At 36.6% G+C, this 19,320-nt stretch overlaps 1 protein-coding gene across 3 annotated transcripts in view; it reads left to right on the plus strand.

The window, feature by feature from the left end:
* Positions 1 to 2,736: 2,736 nt before the first annotated feature.
* The window catches only part of ECT2 (epithelial cell transforming 2), a 64,302-nt gene continuing 47,718 nt past the window's right edge, over positions 2,737 to 19,320 (plus strand). The window contains exons 1-12 of one of the 3 annotated variants that reach the window (XM_047786661.1): positions 2,737 to 2,875; positions 6,598 to 6,749; positions 7,371 to 7,450; positions 7,564 to 7,656; positions 9,157 to 9,339; positions 10,786 to 10,875; positions 11,890 to 11,997; positions 13,193 to 13,266; positions 14,263 to 14,393; positions 14,536 to 14,651; positions 14,743 to 14,805; positions 16,420 to 16,642. In XM_047786661.1, the coding sequence (XP_047642617.1) occupies positions 6,620 to 6,749; positions 7,371 to 7,450; positions 7,564 to 7,656; positions 9,157 to 9,339; positions 10,786 to 10,875; positions 11,890 to 11,997; positions 13,193 to 13,266; positions 14,263 to 14,393; positions 14,536 to 14,651; positions 14,743 to 14,805; positions 16,420 to 16,642 (1,291 nt within the window). In that variant the 5' untranslated portion in view covers positions 2,737 to 2,875; positions 6,598 to 6,619. The remainder of the gene's footprint in view (positions 2,876 to 6,597; positions 6,750 to 7,370; positions 7,451 to 7,563; positions 7,657 to 9,156; positions 9,340 to 10,785; positions 10,876 to 11,889; positions 11,998 to 13,192; positions 13,267 to 14,262; positions 14,394 to 14,535; positions 14,652 to 14,742; positions 14,806 to 16,419; positions 16,643 to 19,320) is intronic. The other 2 variants (XM_047786651.1, XM_047786642.1) reach the window with 2 other exon arrangements.

Raw genomic sequence — 19,320 nt, forward strand, 5'->3', positions numbered from 1 at the left:
AGATGAAAAATAAGATAGAGACGGAAGGAGGAGGTAGGGAGGAAAGAAAGGAACTATAAATAAAGAGGAGGGGATAAACTGGAAGAGGAACAAATGTAAGATGGGAGTCATGAAAGATGGTTCAGCATGTCACTCAATTCAGAGGTATAGATGGAGAAGCTGATCCTCCAAAGGCAAAATCTCAGTTGCTCTATCTTCCACATTTCCTCCCCTCCCCCTCAGAATCATTTTATTGCTTGAGGAAAATATGTCACACATTTTAATATACTCAATAAGTTTAGTATTTTTTTGTTTGAAACCTGCTCATTCAGCATCTTAGAAATTGTGGATGACGTAACAATTTTTTTTTTGTCTTTTCTAGGGCTGCTCCTGTGGCATATGGAGGTTCCCAGGCCAGGGGTCTAATCAGAGCTGTAGCCACCAGCCTACACCAGAGCCACAGGAACTCGGGATCCTTAATCCACTGAGCAAGGCCAGGGATCGAACCCACAACCTCATGGTTCCTAGTCGGATTCGTTAACCACTACACCACGACGGGAACTCCAACATAACAATTTTAAATGGTTTATTCTTTCAAGGAACTTCTTATTTTGATCTACCTATCTATCCTATAAACAGTTTTGTCCCCTTGACAATGAATTCAATGAAGGCAGAGGCTAACATTTATCATAAAGAATCTTGGCTGAGACTTGCCTTAGAAGAGAACAGAAGCCTGGCCGTGGGCAGTAGCAAGAGGGCCATATCTTCTAGACAAGCACAACAGACAGGCTTTCCCTTAGAAGAGAGAGATTAGGTTTGGTTCAGAGGGACTGTCCTGTCTCTAGCAGGAAAAGAATACAATGGAGGTCTTTGTTGGATCAAGCTTTGTCTGTTGGGGGTTGGGGGTCGGGTGGGATTTGGGGAAGGGTAGGGCAAAGGGAACAGAAACAGGTGCCATGGCTTCTGTGGTGAGGTGTAAGAAGGCAGTATAGAGAACCATCCATTCCATCTGGAAATTAAAGGGCCTCAGCTGAGATAACAGTAATGGTACTAGCAGCATCCACAGTACCAGTAAAAGTAGTAGAATTACTAACAGCTAACATCTATTCAATGTTTCTTATATGCCAGAATATGTTTTAATTACATATATTAACTTGTAATCCTCACAGCAGCACTACAAGGTAGTGCCATTTTATATAAACTCAAACCAAGGCATAGGGAGGTTAAATAACTTGCTTGAGGTTACATGCCTAGAAAATGGAAAAGGATGTAACATAGGAAATGTTAGAAGACTGTATCACTTGTTTATTTGCTAGTCAAACTGCCATATAACCCTGAAAAGGAAATCAAGCACAGCTTTTGTTAAGCTAGTACACAATTTGCATGGTGATATCTTATGGGCAATTATTAGATTTGGGCACAAACCCTAAAAGGGATCAATGCATAGGTTGCTTTCTTCACTAGCTTAATACATTTTCAGTGATGAGGCTTTTTGGAATGCTGGGCACACCCTAGTTGAAGTATGCAAGCACATTCCAAAGTGAAATTTCAATTACTGGTTTTCTTTTCTTTTGCCCTAACAGTTATCATGACATTAAATGAGGGGCAGACTGTAAGTATTCTTCAATTATAAAGGGAAAACAAATAATTACCAGACTGTTTCTCTCATTTTGTGGAATGTGTTATAAACTTCTTAGGCTTTCTAAGTGACCTGACAAAATTAGGAAAAATTCTAAATCCTGACGACCCTTTCAGTTGTGCAGAAGTGTTACATTCCAAAATACACGTTTTCCTCCTCTTATGAAAATTTAAGCTTCCAGCAATAGATTGTCCTTTCTTCCTTTATTTAAACCAAGGATTAGGTAGGGACTATGCAAAATTGATCTTTGGGAAGCAAATTTTTAAGAGGTTGTATTACAGGGCATTATATTTAGAAATGAAGAAAATAAAATATTTTCATTATAGCAATAGTAATTACTGGAAAAACAAATTCTTGGCTAGACCTCAGAGGAAAGGAGCAAATCTCAGGGTGTGTGTGTAGGGGGAGGGGGGCAACTGGAAGCAATTTACTTTCACTCCAGGAGATTCTAGAATCTCGTAATATATTTTTACAACTGTTCAAGTGCAAGAAGGGAGAGAGGGAGGGAGGAAGTCCTGGAAACATTAAGAATTTATTTTTCTAATCACCGGTGAAATTCCTTAAGCCAGACACACTTGCTTTGCATAAATCAGGATTTAAATAAGCGGCTGCTGATTTGAAGTCCACCTGGAGTGCCGGCGAGTTCCCTTGTCCTCAGCCCTGCCAGGCCAACACAGTAACCAAACCCCAAACTCCACAACCAAACTAAAAATTTAAAGCAAAAAGTTTACAAGCAGAAAATTCTTAAAGAGCTCACAAGAAGCAATGGGGGAACATTCATCTATCAAGGCACTGATTAAGTTTAAAGGGTTTGGTGAAAAAGTTTTTTTTGAAGAACTTAAACCTTCCTTAGGAAATAGGATGTTTACTGAAAAAACAAGCGGTAGCCATAGACACACCTGCTACTCCCACAGAAGCCCAGTAGCCTCTACCGCCATCTTCTGGTCACATCCGGGCACTTCTTTACCCATTCCCGACGTTCGGACGTCGGAGCCGTTGGGTTTATTTGAAACACACGCACAACCAATCAGTCGGCGCTTGCGGGGAGGTGGGCGGAGAACAGCGGCCAATCACCTCCCCCTAGAGGCTCCAGCCTATGGGAGGGAGGTTGACATCACGCGCCAATCGGCATGGCTTTTGGAGAGAGCGGTTTGCTTTTTTGAATTGGCAGTGGCCGCCGCCGGCGAGGAATGGCGGTAACGGTGAGAAGGCTTGGTGTTTGAAGAGGTGGAACTTTCAGGGCGTCTTTAGAGCGTGGTGAGGGCTCTGTAGGTGTGGGAGGCGGAGGTGGGAATGGGTTGGCGGTCCCGGAGCAGCGGGCCGCTCAGTTCGTGTCCCAGGGCCCCGCCCCGGTGACCGCGAATTCCGGAGCTCCCAGCCCAGGTTTCTCGGTTCTGGGAACCTTTCGGCCGGGTTGCCAGCAGCGGGGGCCGGGAGGAGGAGTGGGAGCGCGAAGTCCACCTGGCTGCTAAGCTTCACCGGTCACCGAATTGGATGCTTTCTGTTAAAGAGGTTCTAGGCGAAGGGGGCAGCTGTTGGGAGGAGGGTCTTGGAGAGCCGCACTGGCCGCTGTGGTTCTAGGGGCCGGCAGCTGCGGCCTTTGGGAGCTTATCTCAGATTACTTAGTGGTTTCCCTTTTGGATTCTTCTCCGGCGTCTTCTCTGTGGGAAGTTTAGTTTCTAGTATTTCTGTAAAACTCCCGCCCATTTGGCGCCCCACGCTGGGTACAGATAAGTATGGTTTAGTGGTTCAAAAAGCGCAGCCTCGGGACTCAGCCGGGATTTGAATCCTTGTTTTGCTACTAACAGTTTGACCTGGGGGGTGTTGGTCTCTCTGCTTTAGGTTTCTTGATCTAAAAAATGGATATGGTAATAGAACCTGCCTCTTAGAATTGTCGCAAAGATTAAACGCAAGTTAGATGTTTAAGGACACTGTCTTAAGATTTAGAACAATGCCGCATATTAAGTTCCTTGTTAATCACAGTGTCATATATGTTAGCAATCACGTTATTGTCAGTAACACCACCAATAAAACCAGTAGGGCATTTAGCTCCTCCACCCTGACAGATGATTGCCTAAAAAAAAAAAGTAAAAGAAAACAAAGTGAATATTTAAATGACAGCTTTTATCCTCGTGATGAAAAGAGGCATGTGTTGTAGTATGTATTTATCAGAAGCTCCTTGAGTATGTGCTCAGTTGAGAAATAATCTGTATGAGTTTATAAACACTAATTCTTTTGTGTTTATTTAAAAACTTACAGAATACATGAATGTGAAAAAGCCATTAGTGTATTTCAGTCTGTAATCAGACTGTTGGTTGTTGCGTCATCAGTTTACTATGCAGCTCTTTCTAAATTTTAAAGCTGTTTTGGCAATAAATTGATCATGTACAGTTATCATCACAGACAATTTCAAATTTTTTTTTTCTCTTTATGGCCACTCCTGTGGCATATGGAGGTTCCCAGGCTGGGGGTCGAATCGGAGCTGTAGCTGCTGGCCTACACCATAGCCATAGCAACACAGGATCCCAGTAGCGTCTGTGACCTACACCGGCAGCGCTGGATCCTTAACCAACAGAGCAAGGCCAGTAATGGACCCTGTGTCCTCGTGGATACTAGTCAGATTTGTTTCCGCTGAGTGACGACGGGCTCAACAATTTTAATTTATAACCGCCCACCTGTTAAACAGAGAAGCATAGGTGAAAAATATAAACTCAGGGTGTTTTTGATTTGTTAAGGTCTCCCTCCTCCATTCCTTAAAGCAGGCTAATTCTTTTCTTTCTTTTTTTTTTCTTTTTTTCTTTTTAGGGCTGTGCTTGCTGCATACAGCATATGGAAGTTCTCTGGCTAAGGATAGAAACCTGCTGGCCTACTCCACAGCCATAGCGATGCCAGATCCAAGCCTTGTCTATGACCTACGCCACAGCTCATGGCAGTGCTGGATCCTTTAACCCACTGAGCGAGGCCAGGGATGGATGCTAGTTGGGTTCGTTACCACTGAGCCACAGGGGAACTCTGGCTAGTTCATTTCATTTTCTTTTTAACATTCTTTTGGGGGAATTTTAAATGAAAGCCTATTTAAAGCCTTTCTTTTTCATTGGAAACATTTAAGTGTAAGAGAGTTAACAAAAAAAATAAGGGCTGTAAAGAATTTATCATTGATTCTAAGTAGACTCTTGTTAACTATTGGTGCACTCCTTTGGAGAGCCTTAGAGTAATGATAGACATGGATGTACAGTAAGACAGTAAATGATGTCCACACTTTCAATAGTATATGAGAATGATAATTGTCACTCATTTAAAAACATCTAGGGAGTTCCTCTTGTGACTCAGTGGTAATGAACCCGACTAGTATCTATGAGAATGCGGGTTCCATCCCTGGCCTCGCTTAGTGGGTTAAGGATCTGCCTTTGCTGTTAGCTGTGGTGTAGGTCACAGATGGAGCTTGGATATGGCATGGCTGTGGCATAGGCCAGTAGCTGCAGCTCCTATTCAACCCCTAGCCTGCTAACTAACTATGCTGCAGGTGTGGCCCTAACAATAAAAATAAAATAAAATGAAAACATCATCTCTTCAGTGTTTATCAGATTTGTATTTGAGTTATTCTGTTATCTCTCTTACTGAATGTAGCAACTAAGGCTCTGAGGCTTAACCTACTAATTGCAGAGTTGAGACAGGTAGCTGAGTTTCTTGACTTTGAAGTGTGTACCCAATTAGGCTTAGGTCTATTATTAGTGTGTACGTCTTCACACTATTTGGTATCACCATACAGGAATGATGCTAAGATACCTTAAACTATTAGTTTGATAAAAATCGGGTGAAAGTTATTTGTATATTTTATTAATCTAAAAAGGTAGGAAAATGTAAATTAGATCAGGCATGTACCTCTAGGTAAGATGGGTCCTCCTCAAATATTTGCCTGATATTCTGGAACTTTACTTCAAGATAATAAACTTACATAAAAACACCTGTTTGAATAGATGAAAAAAAGATTTTCTTTCATAGTGCAGAGTCATATTGACACTTGTCATTTGTCTCATGAAATCTTTTAGAGGAGAAACATTTGTGAAGTAATATGAAAATACATATACAGGAGCAGTCCAGTTATACATGGGAGATTTAGAGACATCCACAGAGGATAAGTGGAGTGGGGGGTCAGGAATTGGAAGACAAGATAGGTGGAAAATTGAGCACTGTTAAATGTAAGGTGTGGAGTAAATTGTGACTTGTGTTTGAAAAATGCTGGGAAATGTATTGTGTCCGGAGCACACAGTATATGTTGACTGGGGGAATTATAGGAGATAAGGATGAAGAGGCAGGCTAGGACTAGAGTGTAAACAGGATGGTGAATTTGAATTTGTTTAGGGAACAGTGCTCATGGAAGTTATAATCAAGGAAGTAATATGGTCACATTGTTTTTAGGACCATAGCCGGAAAACCACGTGGAGAATGACCTCTGAAGAAACTGGTGATAGAAAAAGTTGTTTGGAGCTGTGTATTTGACCAAGTGGCCATTGTGGCATTGGCCACAAAAAGGCGGGCCATGTCCCAGAGATACAGAGATGCTTGAGGGATTAATAGGAATTTTGGGGAGGGCAATGAAGTGGAGGAAAGAGTAAGGATGGATAGAATTTTTGCCTGGGATTATTTGGGTATGGTAGTGTATTTGACATGAAAATAGGAAACAGATTGAGGGCAGAGGTGTAGAGGAGAGAGGTAGAATAGAGTAGAATAGATAGAATCTATGAGAACTTTTTAAGTGTCAGGTAATATTCTGAGTACTTTTTATACATTGTTATTTTTACTATATCCCTGTGAGTCAGCTATTAGTATATTTTACAGAAGAGGAAACTGAGACTTGGAGAAGTTGAATAACTTCGGTTTAGTATTAAGAAAGACTGGTAATAGTACTTTTTATAAACTCTAGGTATAATGATTGTTTTTTTGTTTCATGAATTTTTATTAAAATTTAATTTTTTCAGCCATCATAGAAGAGTACAAACAATGGCTGATGATAGTGCGTTAACATCTACTGCTGGGAGGACAAGCTTGGCAGACTCTTCCATTTTTGATTCTAAAGTTACTGAAACATCTAAGGAAAACTTATTTATTGGATCTACTTCATATGTTGAAGGTAAACATATCATCTGCTTTAAAATATCAAATCACTGTTTTAGTCCTAAACTTACTGACTAGAGACTTTTCTTATGATTTAACTGTAATACTAACTGTTAAGCTAAGGTAGAGGTATTCAGTAAAAATTTGTTAACAGAAACTCTTTACACTAGGTTTTTTTGCTGTTTGAATGAATGCTTCCCAACATTGAAGGGAAGGCATCTTGTTGGATATGTGATGGCAGTCTAGCTGCAACATTGTTAGCCAGAGTATGTTCAGTTACATCTGCTCAGGTGAAGAGCCACTTCTTCCCTTTCTGCTTTGTAAGTGGATCTTTGCTAACATTGCATATGTACTGTTGAGGAGGATGACTGGCAGGATGGTGAATACTTTCCTTGGTTACATGGGGTGCTGATATTTGTATACTTTGCTACAATACAATATGTTTTCTAAAAGAGAACATTGATACATGGTCATTTTTTTAGGGAAGTTGGGAATTAAGTCATTTTAGTTTCAGGAAATGTTATGATCTCAAAGATGGAAACTATTCCAGATATAGCCAAAAAAGGGTTAGCAACTACTGATTTTGATGTTAGTGCATATTAAAAACATTTTATTTAAACATTTTTAATTTTAATAGAAGAAATGCCTCAGGTTGAAACAAGAGTGATACTGGTTCAAGAAGCTGGAAAACAAGAAGAACTTATAAAAGCCTTAAAGGTATGGAGTTTTAGTTTGTAGTTTGTTTTTTTTTAAAAGGGCTATTTTTCTTCCATCAGTGTGTAAATAAATTTATAGTTTTTTAAGTCTCATACTTAAGTCTCTTTCCACAGACTATTAAAATAATGGAAGTCCCTGTTATAAAGATAAAAGAAAGTTGTCCTGGAAAATCGGATGAAAAATTAATAAAAAGTGTTGTTAATATGGTAGGTCAAGCATTTCATTGCATGTGGCATGCTGCACTTACTTTGATTGTATTCATATAGTCCACTTATGGTGAAGGGACCTAAATTAGGCACAGGTACACTCTGAGCACTCTAAAACTAGATTCATAGAAACTATTATGTTTATTTTTTAAAATTTTAGTGTTTCTGAAACCCCAAACTATAATGTATTGTAAATAATGAAATCTTTAAGAAGTGATGTGGCATTGTTAAATTTAAACGACATTCCATGTATTTATGAAGATCTGATACTGTCCTTTAAACTCTTAGGCTTCTTTTTTCTCAATTTTATATTTATTCTGAATTCTTTATTTCCAAAATTACAAGTCAAAATAATTGACAGTCATCCGGAAATTTGCTTCAGTGTATAAAATATACCTGATTCTCTATACCAGCCATACTAGTGTTTGGGAGCTGCCATAATAAAGTACCACAGACTAGGTGGCTTAAACAACAGAATAGATTTCTGTACTTTGCTGGAAATTAAAAGTCCAAGATCAAGGTGTCGGTAGGTTTGATTTCTCTTGAGGCCTCTCTCCTTGGCTTGTGTATGGGTGGCTACCACCCTCTTACTGTATCCTCACATGATCTTTCTTCTGTGCATGCACATCTCTGGTATCTCTTTTGTGGGTCCAAATTTCCTTCTCTTATAAGGATACCAATCTACCAGTAATCCAGTCTGACTAGGGTCCACCCTTGAGACTCCATTAAACCTTTCTTTACTTCTTGAGATACCCTATTTCCAAATATCCACATTCTGAGGCACAGGAGAATTAGGACTTCAACATGAATTTTGGGGATGCACAATTCAGCCTTTCACATCAGTCTAGCAGAGAAAGTCCTATTTACCGACCCATTTGAATTTCTTCTAAATGGTTCTGTTCTTTTTATCCAAGACTTAGATGTCTTCATTCTTTTTCATAGATGTACGGTATAAGTATTAAACACTATCTTGCCTTTTTACATCCTGTTTGCCATGCTACAGCTGCTTACATATTTCACGTCTTTCTCATTTCCCTCCTATATACTAAAATGATTAGATTAACTCCATCCTTTTTGTAGGTGTTATGTATCATAGTATTTTTTCTATTTTTCTGAAGAACTATATGCATGACATCATTTTCTTGGTTAGAATAAAAGGCAATCGTGGATATCTTTCTAATGCATCCTAATCACCTTTATTTTATATGCATACTCAATGGTTGATAATGATGACCAAGTCATGTCAGAAACTTATGTCTCTATAATAATAAATTTTCAAAATTTAAGTTCACATGTTTATATAAAAATGTAAGTAAAGAAATATGACTGCTCACTATTAAGTATAATGCCCACTGGATAATTTAAAACTTAAGTTTCTACAAATGTAAAAATAAAAATATTGGTATTGAATTGATATCTAGGTCTTATTTAGAGCGATGTGAATTAATTTTATAATATATAAATTTTATTTCTAATAACTACATGAAAAACAAAATCAAGGAAATTAAAGTGCCGTTTGTAAAGATGGAATCAGTTGAAGAATTTAAAAGTTTGGATTCTCCAGAATTTGAAAATGTATTCGTAGTCATGGACTTCCAGGATTCTGTCTTTAATGAGTTATACAAGACTGATTGCAGAGTTATTGGACCACCAGTTGTATTAAACTGTGCACACAAAGGAGAGGTAAGAAAAAGTATATGCTTATTATGATTTTTCAAGGTTAAATTTTTAGTAATGAATTTTTATGCAGAAAAATCACAAAAATTGTTGAGAGTATAAAATATTTAGAATAGGGATATTAGTGGCTACTCTTATACTCCTTTAATTCTGAACAATATCATTCATATCTACATATATATATTTGTATATATGTCTTAATACCTATAGTGACTTGGGAAGAAATAATTTGCTTAAACTTGGATTCCAGAAATATATACACATACATAAACTTTAATTTTCCTCCACACAGAACACATACTACAATTTTATTTTTATCAGTTACTGCATGGTTTAATATTATGGAAATTACTATAGCCTTTTGTTTTTAAATAGCATTTCAGTGTAAAAGATGTAGTAGAGTTAATACCTATTCTTTGATTTTTTTTGCTCTGTTTTGGCATGCTTAAGCTTGCCTTACTAACTTAAAATGGCTCGGGTCTTTGTGCTTCTTTTATTATAGATGCTAGTAAGGAGCACATGATAATTCTCTGTTTTGATTCAGAAGTGTCTCTTTCAAAAACCAAATAAACTTTTTATTTTAGAAAAGATATTTTTTAAAGTGAAAGCAAGTTTATTCAGGGAGAGACACACTCCATAGACAGAGTGTGAGCCACCCCAGGTGAGAGAAGCCCAAATAAACTTTTTCTTTTTTATCTGCCCAACAGCATATGGAGTTCCTGGGCCAGGGATCAGTTATGAGCTACAGTTTCGACCCAAGGCGCAGCTGTGGCAGTGCCAGATCCTTAAACCACTGTGCCAGGCTGGGGAATCTAACCTGCATCCCAGTGTTCCCAAGACACCTCCAATCCTATTGGGCCACAGCAGGAACTCCCCAAATAAACCTTGTAAAAGCCAAAATTATGAAAAAGAATATTCCTGAGTAATAGTAGGAATTAAATATATATTTATTATATTTTTAACCATTCTCTTTCGTACGTATATAGACAGATAAAAACATTTGTTAAATTATCTTCTCCATTTTTTTATAGACCAAAAATTAGAATCATGTTTGTTTCAAGTATATATATTTACTTAGCGTTTATTAGAAAATATCTTTGACCTCTTTAATCTGAAATATTTACAATAGTGTTTGGAAATCTTTTCTAATAGACAGTACTTCATATGTGTCAAAAGTAAATTTTGAAACTGAACGTTTGGATTGTGAATATTTGTGTTTCATTTGCCAGTAGTAAAGTGTATTTAGATTATGTGTATCAAAAATGATTTGGGAATCATCGTGAAACTTTTTTTTTTTGCTATTTTTTTTATTGTACATTGAAATATACAAATATATCTTTGTATTGGGAAAGTCAGTTGGCCAGGGTGGAGGGCATGTATTTAGCATGAGAGAGAAATGTTCTATTTTTACTATAAAGATGCTCACAGATTTAACATTATTGTATCCTTCAGCCTTTGCCATTTTCATGTCGTCCACTCTATTGTACAAGCATGATGAATCTAGTACTATGTTTTACTGGATTTAGGAAGAAAGAAGAACTAGTAAGTATTTTTAAAAATTCTATTCAAAGGGTATTTTTTTCTTGCAATATAAATTTGAATTAGCCCCCCTTTTTTGGTGGTTATATCATGGTTTTATTTTAAAAATATTGAAGGAGGAGTTCTTGTCATGGCTCAATGGTTAATGAATCCGACTAGCATCCAGGAGGATGCAGATTCGATCCCTGGCCTTGCTCAGTGGGTTAAGGATCTGGCGTTGCTGTGAGCAGTGGTGTAGGTCCCAGGCATGGCTCGGATCCCAAGTTGGTGTGGCTGTGGCGTAGGCCGGTGGCTACAGCTCCGATTGGACCCCTAGCCTGGGAACCTCCATATGCTGTGGGTGTGGCCCTAAAAAGACAAAAAGGCAAAATAAAATAAAATACAAATATTGAAGGAGAAATTACTATGAATACACTAGGTCTTAAATTTTGTGAAGAAACACTCTAGAGAGCCTTATAAAGATACATATATTTTTGTCTAGGTTGGCTGGTATATGAATTAGAAAAATTTCATGACTGTTTAATCTGCTTAAACTATCCTTTTGTTAAGTATCATATCAACCACATTATTTGAAGTTATTGTTTACACACAGATTTTTTATTATTCAAGTCCAGGCTTAAAGTATTCTTACTGCTCTAGAATTCATAAACTTCTTTCTTTGATTTGTAAAATTTTTTATAGTGGAGCTAATTGGGTATTACTCTAGTTTTGTTGGAAGAATCTTGATGTGATGTAGTCTGGTGTTAAAAAAGTATATTTAGGCTGTATGAAAACCAATTGTTAAATAACTTAGTTTTGTGTGATCATCTTTACTAGCTTACCTCTGTAATAATTTTGCTTATACCAGTAAGGCAAATGAATCTTTCATTTTTTGACATAAAATTTATATCATTATAAAAAATTATTTTATATACCTTATAAATAGTAAGTATTCAGTAAATACTAAATGAGTTGTAAACATAGTTTAAATTTTTGTTCAAATTAATCATAAAGTCAATGTTTACTTTTTCTTTTGAGGTCAGATTGGTAACATTGGTTCATCACATGGGTGGAGTTATTCGAAAAGACTTTAATTCGAAAGTTACACACTTGGTGGCAAATTGTACACAAGGAGAAAAATTCAGGGTATGTCAACTTTGATATTTTTGTGTATTTCAATGAAGCATTATTTGGGGATGGATTTAATTAAAGCACTATTGGCCTATCTTTCTCCCATAATTTTTTCAGGATCAGAGATTCGGTATTTTCTATACATACATATAGTAAAAATTTTAAGTCATACGGGTGGCCTCTAAAACCTGTTAGGTTTTAAGGAGGCGCAGTGTAACTTGAAAGATAAGTAGGATTATGGAGGTTGGTAGGTGGATAACATTTTAGGCAGATGAGTGATACTAGCAAAAGTTATCACGAGCATTGGTAAGTAAAGGAGTCAAAGGAGATGAGAACAGATATTTCTGTCTTATCTAAATGGTCCTTATAAGAGCAGAACTGTGTTCTTATGAAATGGCTCTAAGATTTAACTTGCGAAAATTATAAAAGAACAAGAGAAAGTACTTTCACTGGGGTTAAAATCTTAGTTTAAGATTGCACCTGAAGAGTTGCTATCATGGCTCAGTGGTTAACAAACCTGATTAGTATCCATGAGGACATGGGTTCGATCCCTGGCCTTGCTCAGTGGGTTAAAATCTGGCATTGCCATGACCTGTGGTGTAGGTTGCAGACATGGCTTAGATCTGGCATTGTTGTGGCTGTGGTGTAGGCCGGCAGCTGTAGCTCCAGTTCATCCCCTCACATGGGAACCTCCATATGCCCTGGGTGCAGGCCTAAAAAGACAAAAAAAAAAGATTGCACTTGAATATGTTAGGAAGAATTTATCACTTTGTTCCCACCCTTCATTGGTATTTTTATGTAGCAGATGGTAATTTTAGAGGGCTGTTGACGGGAGGTATACTTACAGTTCATATCTAAGGTTTTAGTGACTTAATCAGATGTTTTCTCTTACTTTTAGTGCTGTTTTGGGGGTTAGTACTTCCAAGGAAGTAAACACAAAGAAATATAAATGTAATAAAGATGAAATTAACTTCAGAGATATATTTATTTAAAATAAAGTAAAACTGGGTATCATGGAACTTGTTTCAAAAGTTATTTTAACCTAAATTGTATGATGGAAAGACAGTTTTTTGTTACTTTTTTATATAATAAAGCAGATGAATAGTGATCTAAGACTACATAAAAGAAATATATATGTAATTGCATATCGCTTCCATGAATGCAGTTATTTAAAGTAAAAATTCATCATAATTAATGTTTATATTTTTAGATAGCTGTGAGCTTGGGTACTCCAATTATGAAGCCAGAATGGATTTATAAAGCTTGGGAAAAGCGAAATGAACAGTAAGTGTTTAGAAATTCAGTTGTTTATTATGTAAATGAATCATATTGTATCATGGAGATAAACCCATGCACCCATAATTCATTGATTAGTATATAAAAAAATTAATTCACTTTTGTATAGCTTAGGGAATAAAATCTACCAGGAGCAAAGTTAAGAAAAGTTATTGAAAATGGAAAGACGTCTATGGTATCTTTGGACTTTACTTTGTAAAATAATTTAATAATCTTTAAAAACATTCTTAAGTAATAGCGATTATTACTTATGTTATAATAACTATTATAAAATAGTTTATTAAGTAATAGTTTAATGCATCTGGATGGTAGAGTTATGCTGTATTTTTTCTTATTTTATGTCCATCTGGTTACATTTTATGTGGTGATTGCATTTTATAACCTTATTAAGCTTTCCAATCTCATAATTTCTTGCTATTGTACTTCATTATCACTCGAGATTTCATGAAACTATAGAACCTCTGTAATACATATAAAATTTTATGTATAGAGCAGGGATTTGTATCTTGTAAAGACTACTTGTGATAAAATTTTGTCAGAAGTTACTTCTGGGATGACTGAGGACATGTCAATTTTTTTTTTGCTTTTTCGGGCTGCACCCATGGCATATGGAAATTCCCGGGCTAGGGGTCGAATTGGAGTACAGCTGCCAGCCTCCACCACAGCCATAGCAAAGCAGGACCCGGGCCACTTCTGCAACCTATACCCCAGCTCAGGACAATGCCTATTCCTGACCCACTGAGTGAGGCCAGGAATGGAACTCAACATCTTCATGGATTCTAGTTGGGTTCATTTCTGCTGCTCCACAACGGGAACTCCAATTTTTTTTTAACTGAAGTTTTTGTGAACATTACAAGACCACATGTAAAATATTTTCAATAAATGGGTTATACTTAAACCTTGAGGAGTACTGTAGATTTATAATTTGATATACCTAACTTATTGAATTTAAGTTGGTTTTAGAAGAGTGTATTTTGTTTTTAGGGATTTCTGTGCATCAGCTGATGACTTTAGAAATGAATTTAAAGTTCCTCCATTTCAAGATTGCATTTTAAGTTTCTTGGGATTTTCAGATGAAGAGAAAACCAATATGGAAGAAATGACTGAAATGCAAGGTAGAATTTAGCACAATTTACAAGTTATATATACTTTATCCCCCATTCCTGCTAATCACTTCCTGGTGAATATGCCTCTTTAAAATTTGGACCTGGAGATAAATAGTTGGGCTTATGTATGCTTGTATGCTTTCTTCTTTAGGAGGTAACTATTTACCAGTTGGAGATGAAAGATGCACTCACCTTATAGTTGAAGAGAATATAGTAAAAGAACTTCCATTTGAACCTTCAAAGAAACTTTATGTTGTCAAGCAAGAGGCAAGTAATTCTATAATGAGATTGGTATTTAAAAAATATTGGTAATGTCTTTAATGAGGTAAATTCCTAATTAAAATGTTCTTTCTCTTAGTGGTTCTGGGGAAGCATTCAAATGGATGCACGAGCTGGAGAAACTATGTATTTGTATGAAAAGGTATGCTTTTTGTCTCTTAGTCATTTGTCCTGTGACTGTGATTATATAAAGATGATACTTTCCTATCCCAAAAGAGCATAGTATAATTAGCATACAGATCATTTTTTTATGCCATGTTTAGGAGTTTCAGAATAATTGGATAATGAGTAATAGTCTATGTAGTTTTAATGTATTAGATGTTATTTTAATTTAATATATGTCATTCTGTACTAATTCTTTAATACTATTATGAACAATAATAGTCCTATCTTCAAAAACTTAAAAACTTAGATATGCAGATAGTACCAGTGCAGAATGAAATATGCTATAATTGAGTAATCTATGTTATCTAACTAGCTTCACTCTGAGAGACTCAGGCAGGATTGAAAAGGGCAAATAAATGTTGAGCCAACTTCTTAGGCTAACCTGATAAGGACATCCAAGTTAGACAGTAAGTGGGAGAGGGTATGAAAGCTTGAAAGTACGTTAAAGTAGCAAGTTGTTTAGTAGGACTTTAGGGAAGAGTGTGGGAAAGAAGGCCCGAGATAAGGCTGACTAGGGAGGCACAATGAAGTTTTGAGAGTTTAAATTTATCCTATAAATATTGGAAGCCATTGAAGAATATTAAGGAGAGAGATGTCATTTTAAAAAAGGACTCTACATAGTAGAAGGAAGATAGGCAAGGAAAATCCAGCTTTCATGCTGGATCTCGATGAAGAGTAGTATCATCCACCAAAATGTGACATAAAGGAAAAGAAGCAGGCCTTAAGGGAAGATTTACTTCAGTGTGGGATTTAATACTTTTGAATGGAATATTTAAGATTGTATATTTATTGTGTTTCTATCAAATCTAAATATATACTTTAGAAAAAAAAAAAGAATAAATATATACTCTGTTGTTTTCTCTTTGGACTCTTCCATTCTCAATGTCAGGTTCTTAATGTTTAAAAAATATGCCTTTGATTTCGGGGAGGCCTCTTAAAAGCTAGTGATATTCGACAGATATTGGAGAGCATGATGTCCAAGCATTGTGCTTAAATGCCAGGAATACGGTGAATAAAATATGCATGGTCCCTATTGTAGAGTTTATGACCTAGCAGGCAGGAGACAGTAAACAAACTTACAGATGAATATGTAATGGTAATAGTGCCATGGGGAAAAAAAATGGTTCTTTAGGGGTTAGATAATTGCAGTGGTCCTCTAACTAGTATTTTTATTGATTGATTGATTGATTGCTTTTTTGGGCTGCACTCGTGGCATATGGAGGTTCCCAGGCTAGGGGTCAAACTGGAGCTGTAACCTCCAGCTTACACCACAGCCACAGCAACTCAGGATCCATGCCATGTCAGTGACCTAACACCACAGCTCATGGCAACCCCAATACCTAACCACTGAGCAAGGCCAGGAATCAAACCTGCACCCTCATGGATGCTAGTCAGATTTGTTCCCGCTGAGCCACAATGGAAACTCCTATTATGTTTTTTGAAGCTTCTGAATTACCAGGAAGAATATATAGTTGTAAAATTGTTGTGCAAAATTCAGACTTTGTCAGACTTGTAGATTATTTTTCTTTTGTTCCTGACTCAGTAAAGAAGTACAAAAGTAAAATTGAGCTTTTTGTGCTTTTGATTGCAGGCTAATACACCTGAGCTCAAGAAGTCAGTGTCATTGCTCTCTCTAAATACCCCAAACAGCAATCGGAAAAGACGTCGTTTAAAAGAGACACTTGCTCAGCTTTCAAGAGAGACAGACATGTCACCCTTCCCTCCCCGTAAGCGCCCATCAGCAGAACATTCCCTTTCTATAGGGTCACTCCTAGATATCTCCAACACACCAGAATCTAGCATTAACTATGCAGGTAATTCACATTTAAAAAAATTGATCTTTAAATTTAGTGGAATAATTATTAGAATATAGATAAATGTCTTCTACAGTGAATTTGAAAGGCTCTGCTTGTAATGACTTATTCTAGCTGAGGAGAAAAGGCACATGAAAATTCTCTCCTTTATGATTGCTTGATATATGCTAAATATATATCTATTTTGAGTATTTATAAGTTTTATTGTTCCTGTTTAACAGATCACTAGACTGGGGTTAGAGAAGTAAACCTTTTTTAAGGATCACACAGCTAGGAAGTGATAGAACTGTTCAAAGAGCAAATTCTTATTGCACAGGAATCACAGAAAATGTCACATGAATTAAAAAGAAAATAGGTACAATGAAGTCCAAGGAAGGTGAATTTACTTTGTGCTCAGCTAATACAGCACCTACAATTAACTATTCCCTTGATCTTCAATTTTCCCGTTTTTTGTTTTTTAAGTTTGCACACAAATAATGTTGTGTTTTTTAGTTTACAAAACAGTCAAAACCTTCCTTGAGCCCAAAATACTCTCCACTTACTATCCCTTTTCTCCCTTCCCTTTTCCATAAGTGCCCTTCAAAGAATTACCTTGATCCATTGTCTCATTTCCTTGCCTTGTCTTTTCAATCCATTCCAATAGAACTTCATTCTTTCTGCATGAAATTTGTCTTGGAGAGACTGACAGCCTTTGTGTAATCAACAGCATTCAGCACATGAACAGCTACTTCTTCTTGGTCACATTTTTAAATTTTGGCTTTTGTACATCACTCATTATTCTCCTTGAACTAACTTCTTTCTCCAACTCTAAATGTGTAATGTTTTTCCTGAGTTGCATCTTTTCTATTGAATTATTTGTAAATGATCTCATAAAACTCCTTGGCTTTTCTATATGCTGATGACTCCCAGGTTTGAGGTCTTCCCTGTCCAGCTGTGTACTTGACACTTCCTTGTTCATGTCTAATATATATCCTTAACATAATCAGGTTAGGACTCTTCCTTTTCTCTGCCACTTCCAACTCTATTCTTTTGCTACCTTTCCTTTATCGGCCTTTTTATAAAAAGGGTCTCTTGGACAATTTCAGTGGTCCCCTAAATTGTCTCCATGTATTCATTTTTCCTCCTGTGTTTGTTTTTGCCTTTATACATGCAGTGCTTATGTCTCTAGAAGAATATAATTGAGTTCATACCATTCCTCTGCTTGAAATCATTCACTGGTGTATTACCATAGCTTCCAGGTACCTACGTAATCCTTCCTCAACTACTTCTAACCTCATGTGGTAACTTCCTCCAGTAATACTGTGTAAGTCTCTCCAATCACAATATCTTAATAATCTTCAGATTTTTCTACTACAGCCAGACCTCAGGAACTTTATACTTGTTCTGTCTTATAGAAATCTTACTCTGTAAAGTTAAGTTCCTATCCCACTACTCCTTCCTAGCAACCTATTACCTAACTGCTGTCTTCAATAGTAGTTACCACTGTTAGAAATCATTTGTTTACTCCTTTATTATTTTATTTGCTTCACCAGAATGTAAGCTTGAAGGGAACAAGAACCTTGTCTATCTTATTCTTTGTTTTATTCCCAGTGTCTGGTATAGAGTAGGTAGGCACTAAATATTCATGGAAGGAATTTAAAGTCAATTTAAGGTAGACACAGAAGACTGAGGTGAATTTGAAATTATACGAGGAGCAGGAATACAGACAATGGTATACAAATTGAGTTTTTAGGGAATAGTAAGTCAGTTTGTTTAGAGTATGGAAGAGTAAGAAAATTAGAAACGTTAATTGAATCTTAATATTAGAGGACTTCGAAATCAGACTGGCATGTCTCATCTGTATATTGCAAGGAACTTTAGAAACTTGAGCAGCAGTGTAATTCACTGAGTAAGTAAAGATTTGTAGTGGATTATTCTTAAGAATGATTAGAAATAAGGCAGTTTAGAGATAGCCTGATGGTGAAGTAACCTCTAGTGGCTTGGCCTACAAGGTGATAAGGTCCTAAACCAGGTTTGATGATTTTTGGAAAGAAAAGTAAGCACTGGGGAAATATTGATGGGATGGAGTGATAGGAAGGAAATAAGAGATGACGACAGGGTATTAAATGGAAAAAATGGTGCTTCAGCAAAAATAAAAAGTTTATATTTTGAAGGAAGATAGAACAGTTTTAGAGAAGCATCTAATATAGGCATTCGGGGAAGTTGGAACATGTGCTTGGGCAGGGGATTATGATTACATCTACTGGGAATTTACTGGTTCCACAATTGTAATGGACATAATGGGCATGAGATGGTGAGAGATGATCATAAAGGTCTGAAGTTGGAATGTGAAGTTGAGGGGATGGGAGAAAACCACTAAAGAAATCAGACATGACAATTATACTAATTTATTAGATATTCTCTATAATAGAATCCCCACTTTGGAGATCACTGCCTAGACCTAATCATTAAATTAGATTAGTGTGCATCAATTTTTTCCCCATAAAGTATGCTGTAGTGGCAGAGGCTCCTAGGTCTAGTGAGAGTAGCCTAAACTAGTGCATGGCAAGTGGGAATTGCTTTGAAGTCTGCTTTTTTGGTTTGTATGTTTTTTCCTTTTAACATTCAAAACTCCACAATATGCATGATAGTTTTAGTAATGCTTAAGATGATTTATCATTGAGTAATTAAATAAAATT

This window comes from Phacochoerus africanus, chromosome 1 (genome assembly GCF_016906955.1).
Source record: "Phacochoerus africanus isolate WHEZ1 chromosome 1, ROS_Pafr_v1, whole genome shotgun sequence".
NCBI lineage: Eukaryota > Metazoa > Chordata > Mammalia > Artiodactyla > Suidae > Phacochoerus > Phacochoerus africanus.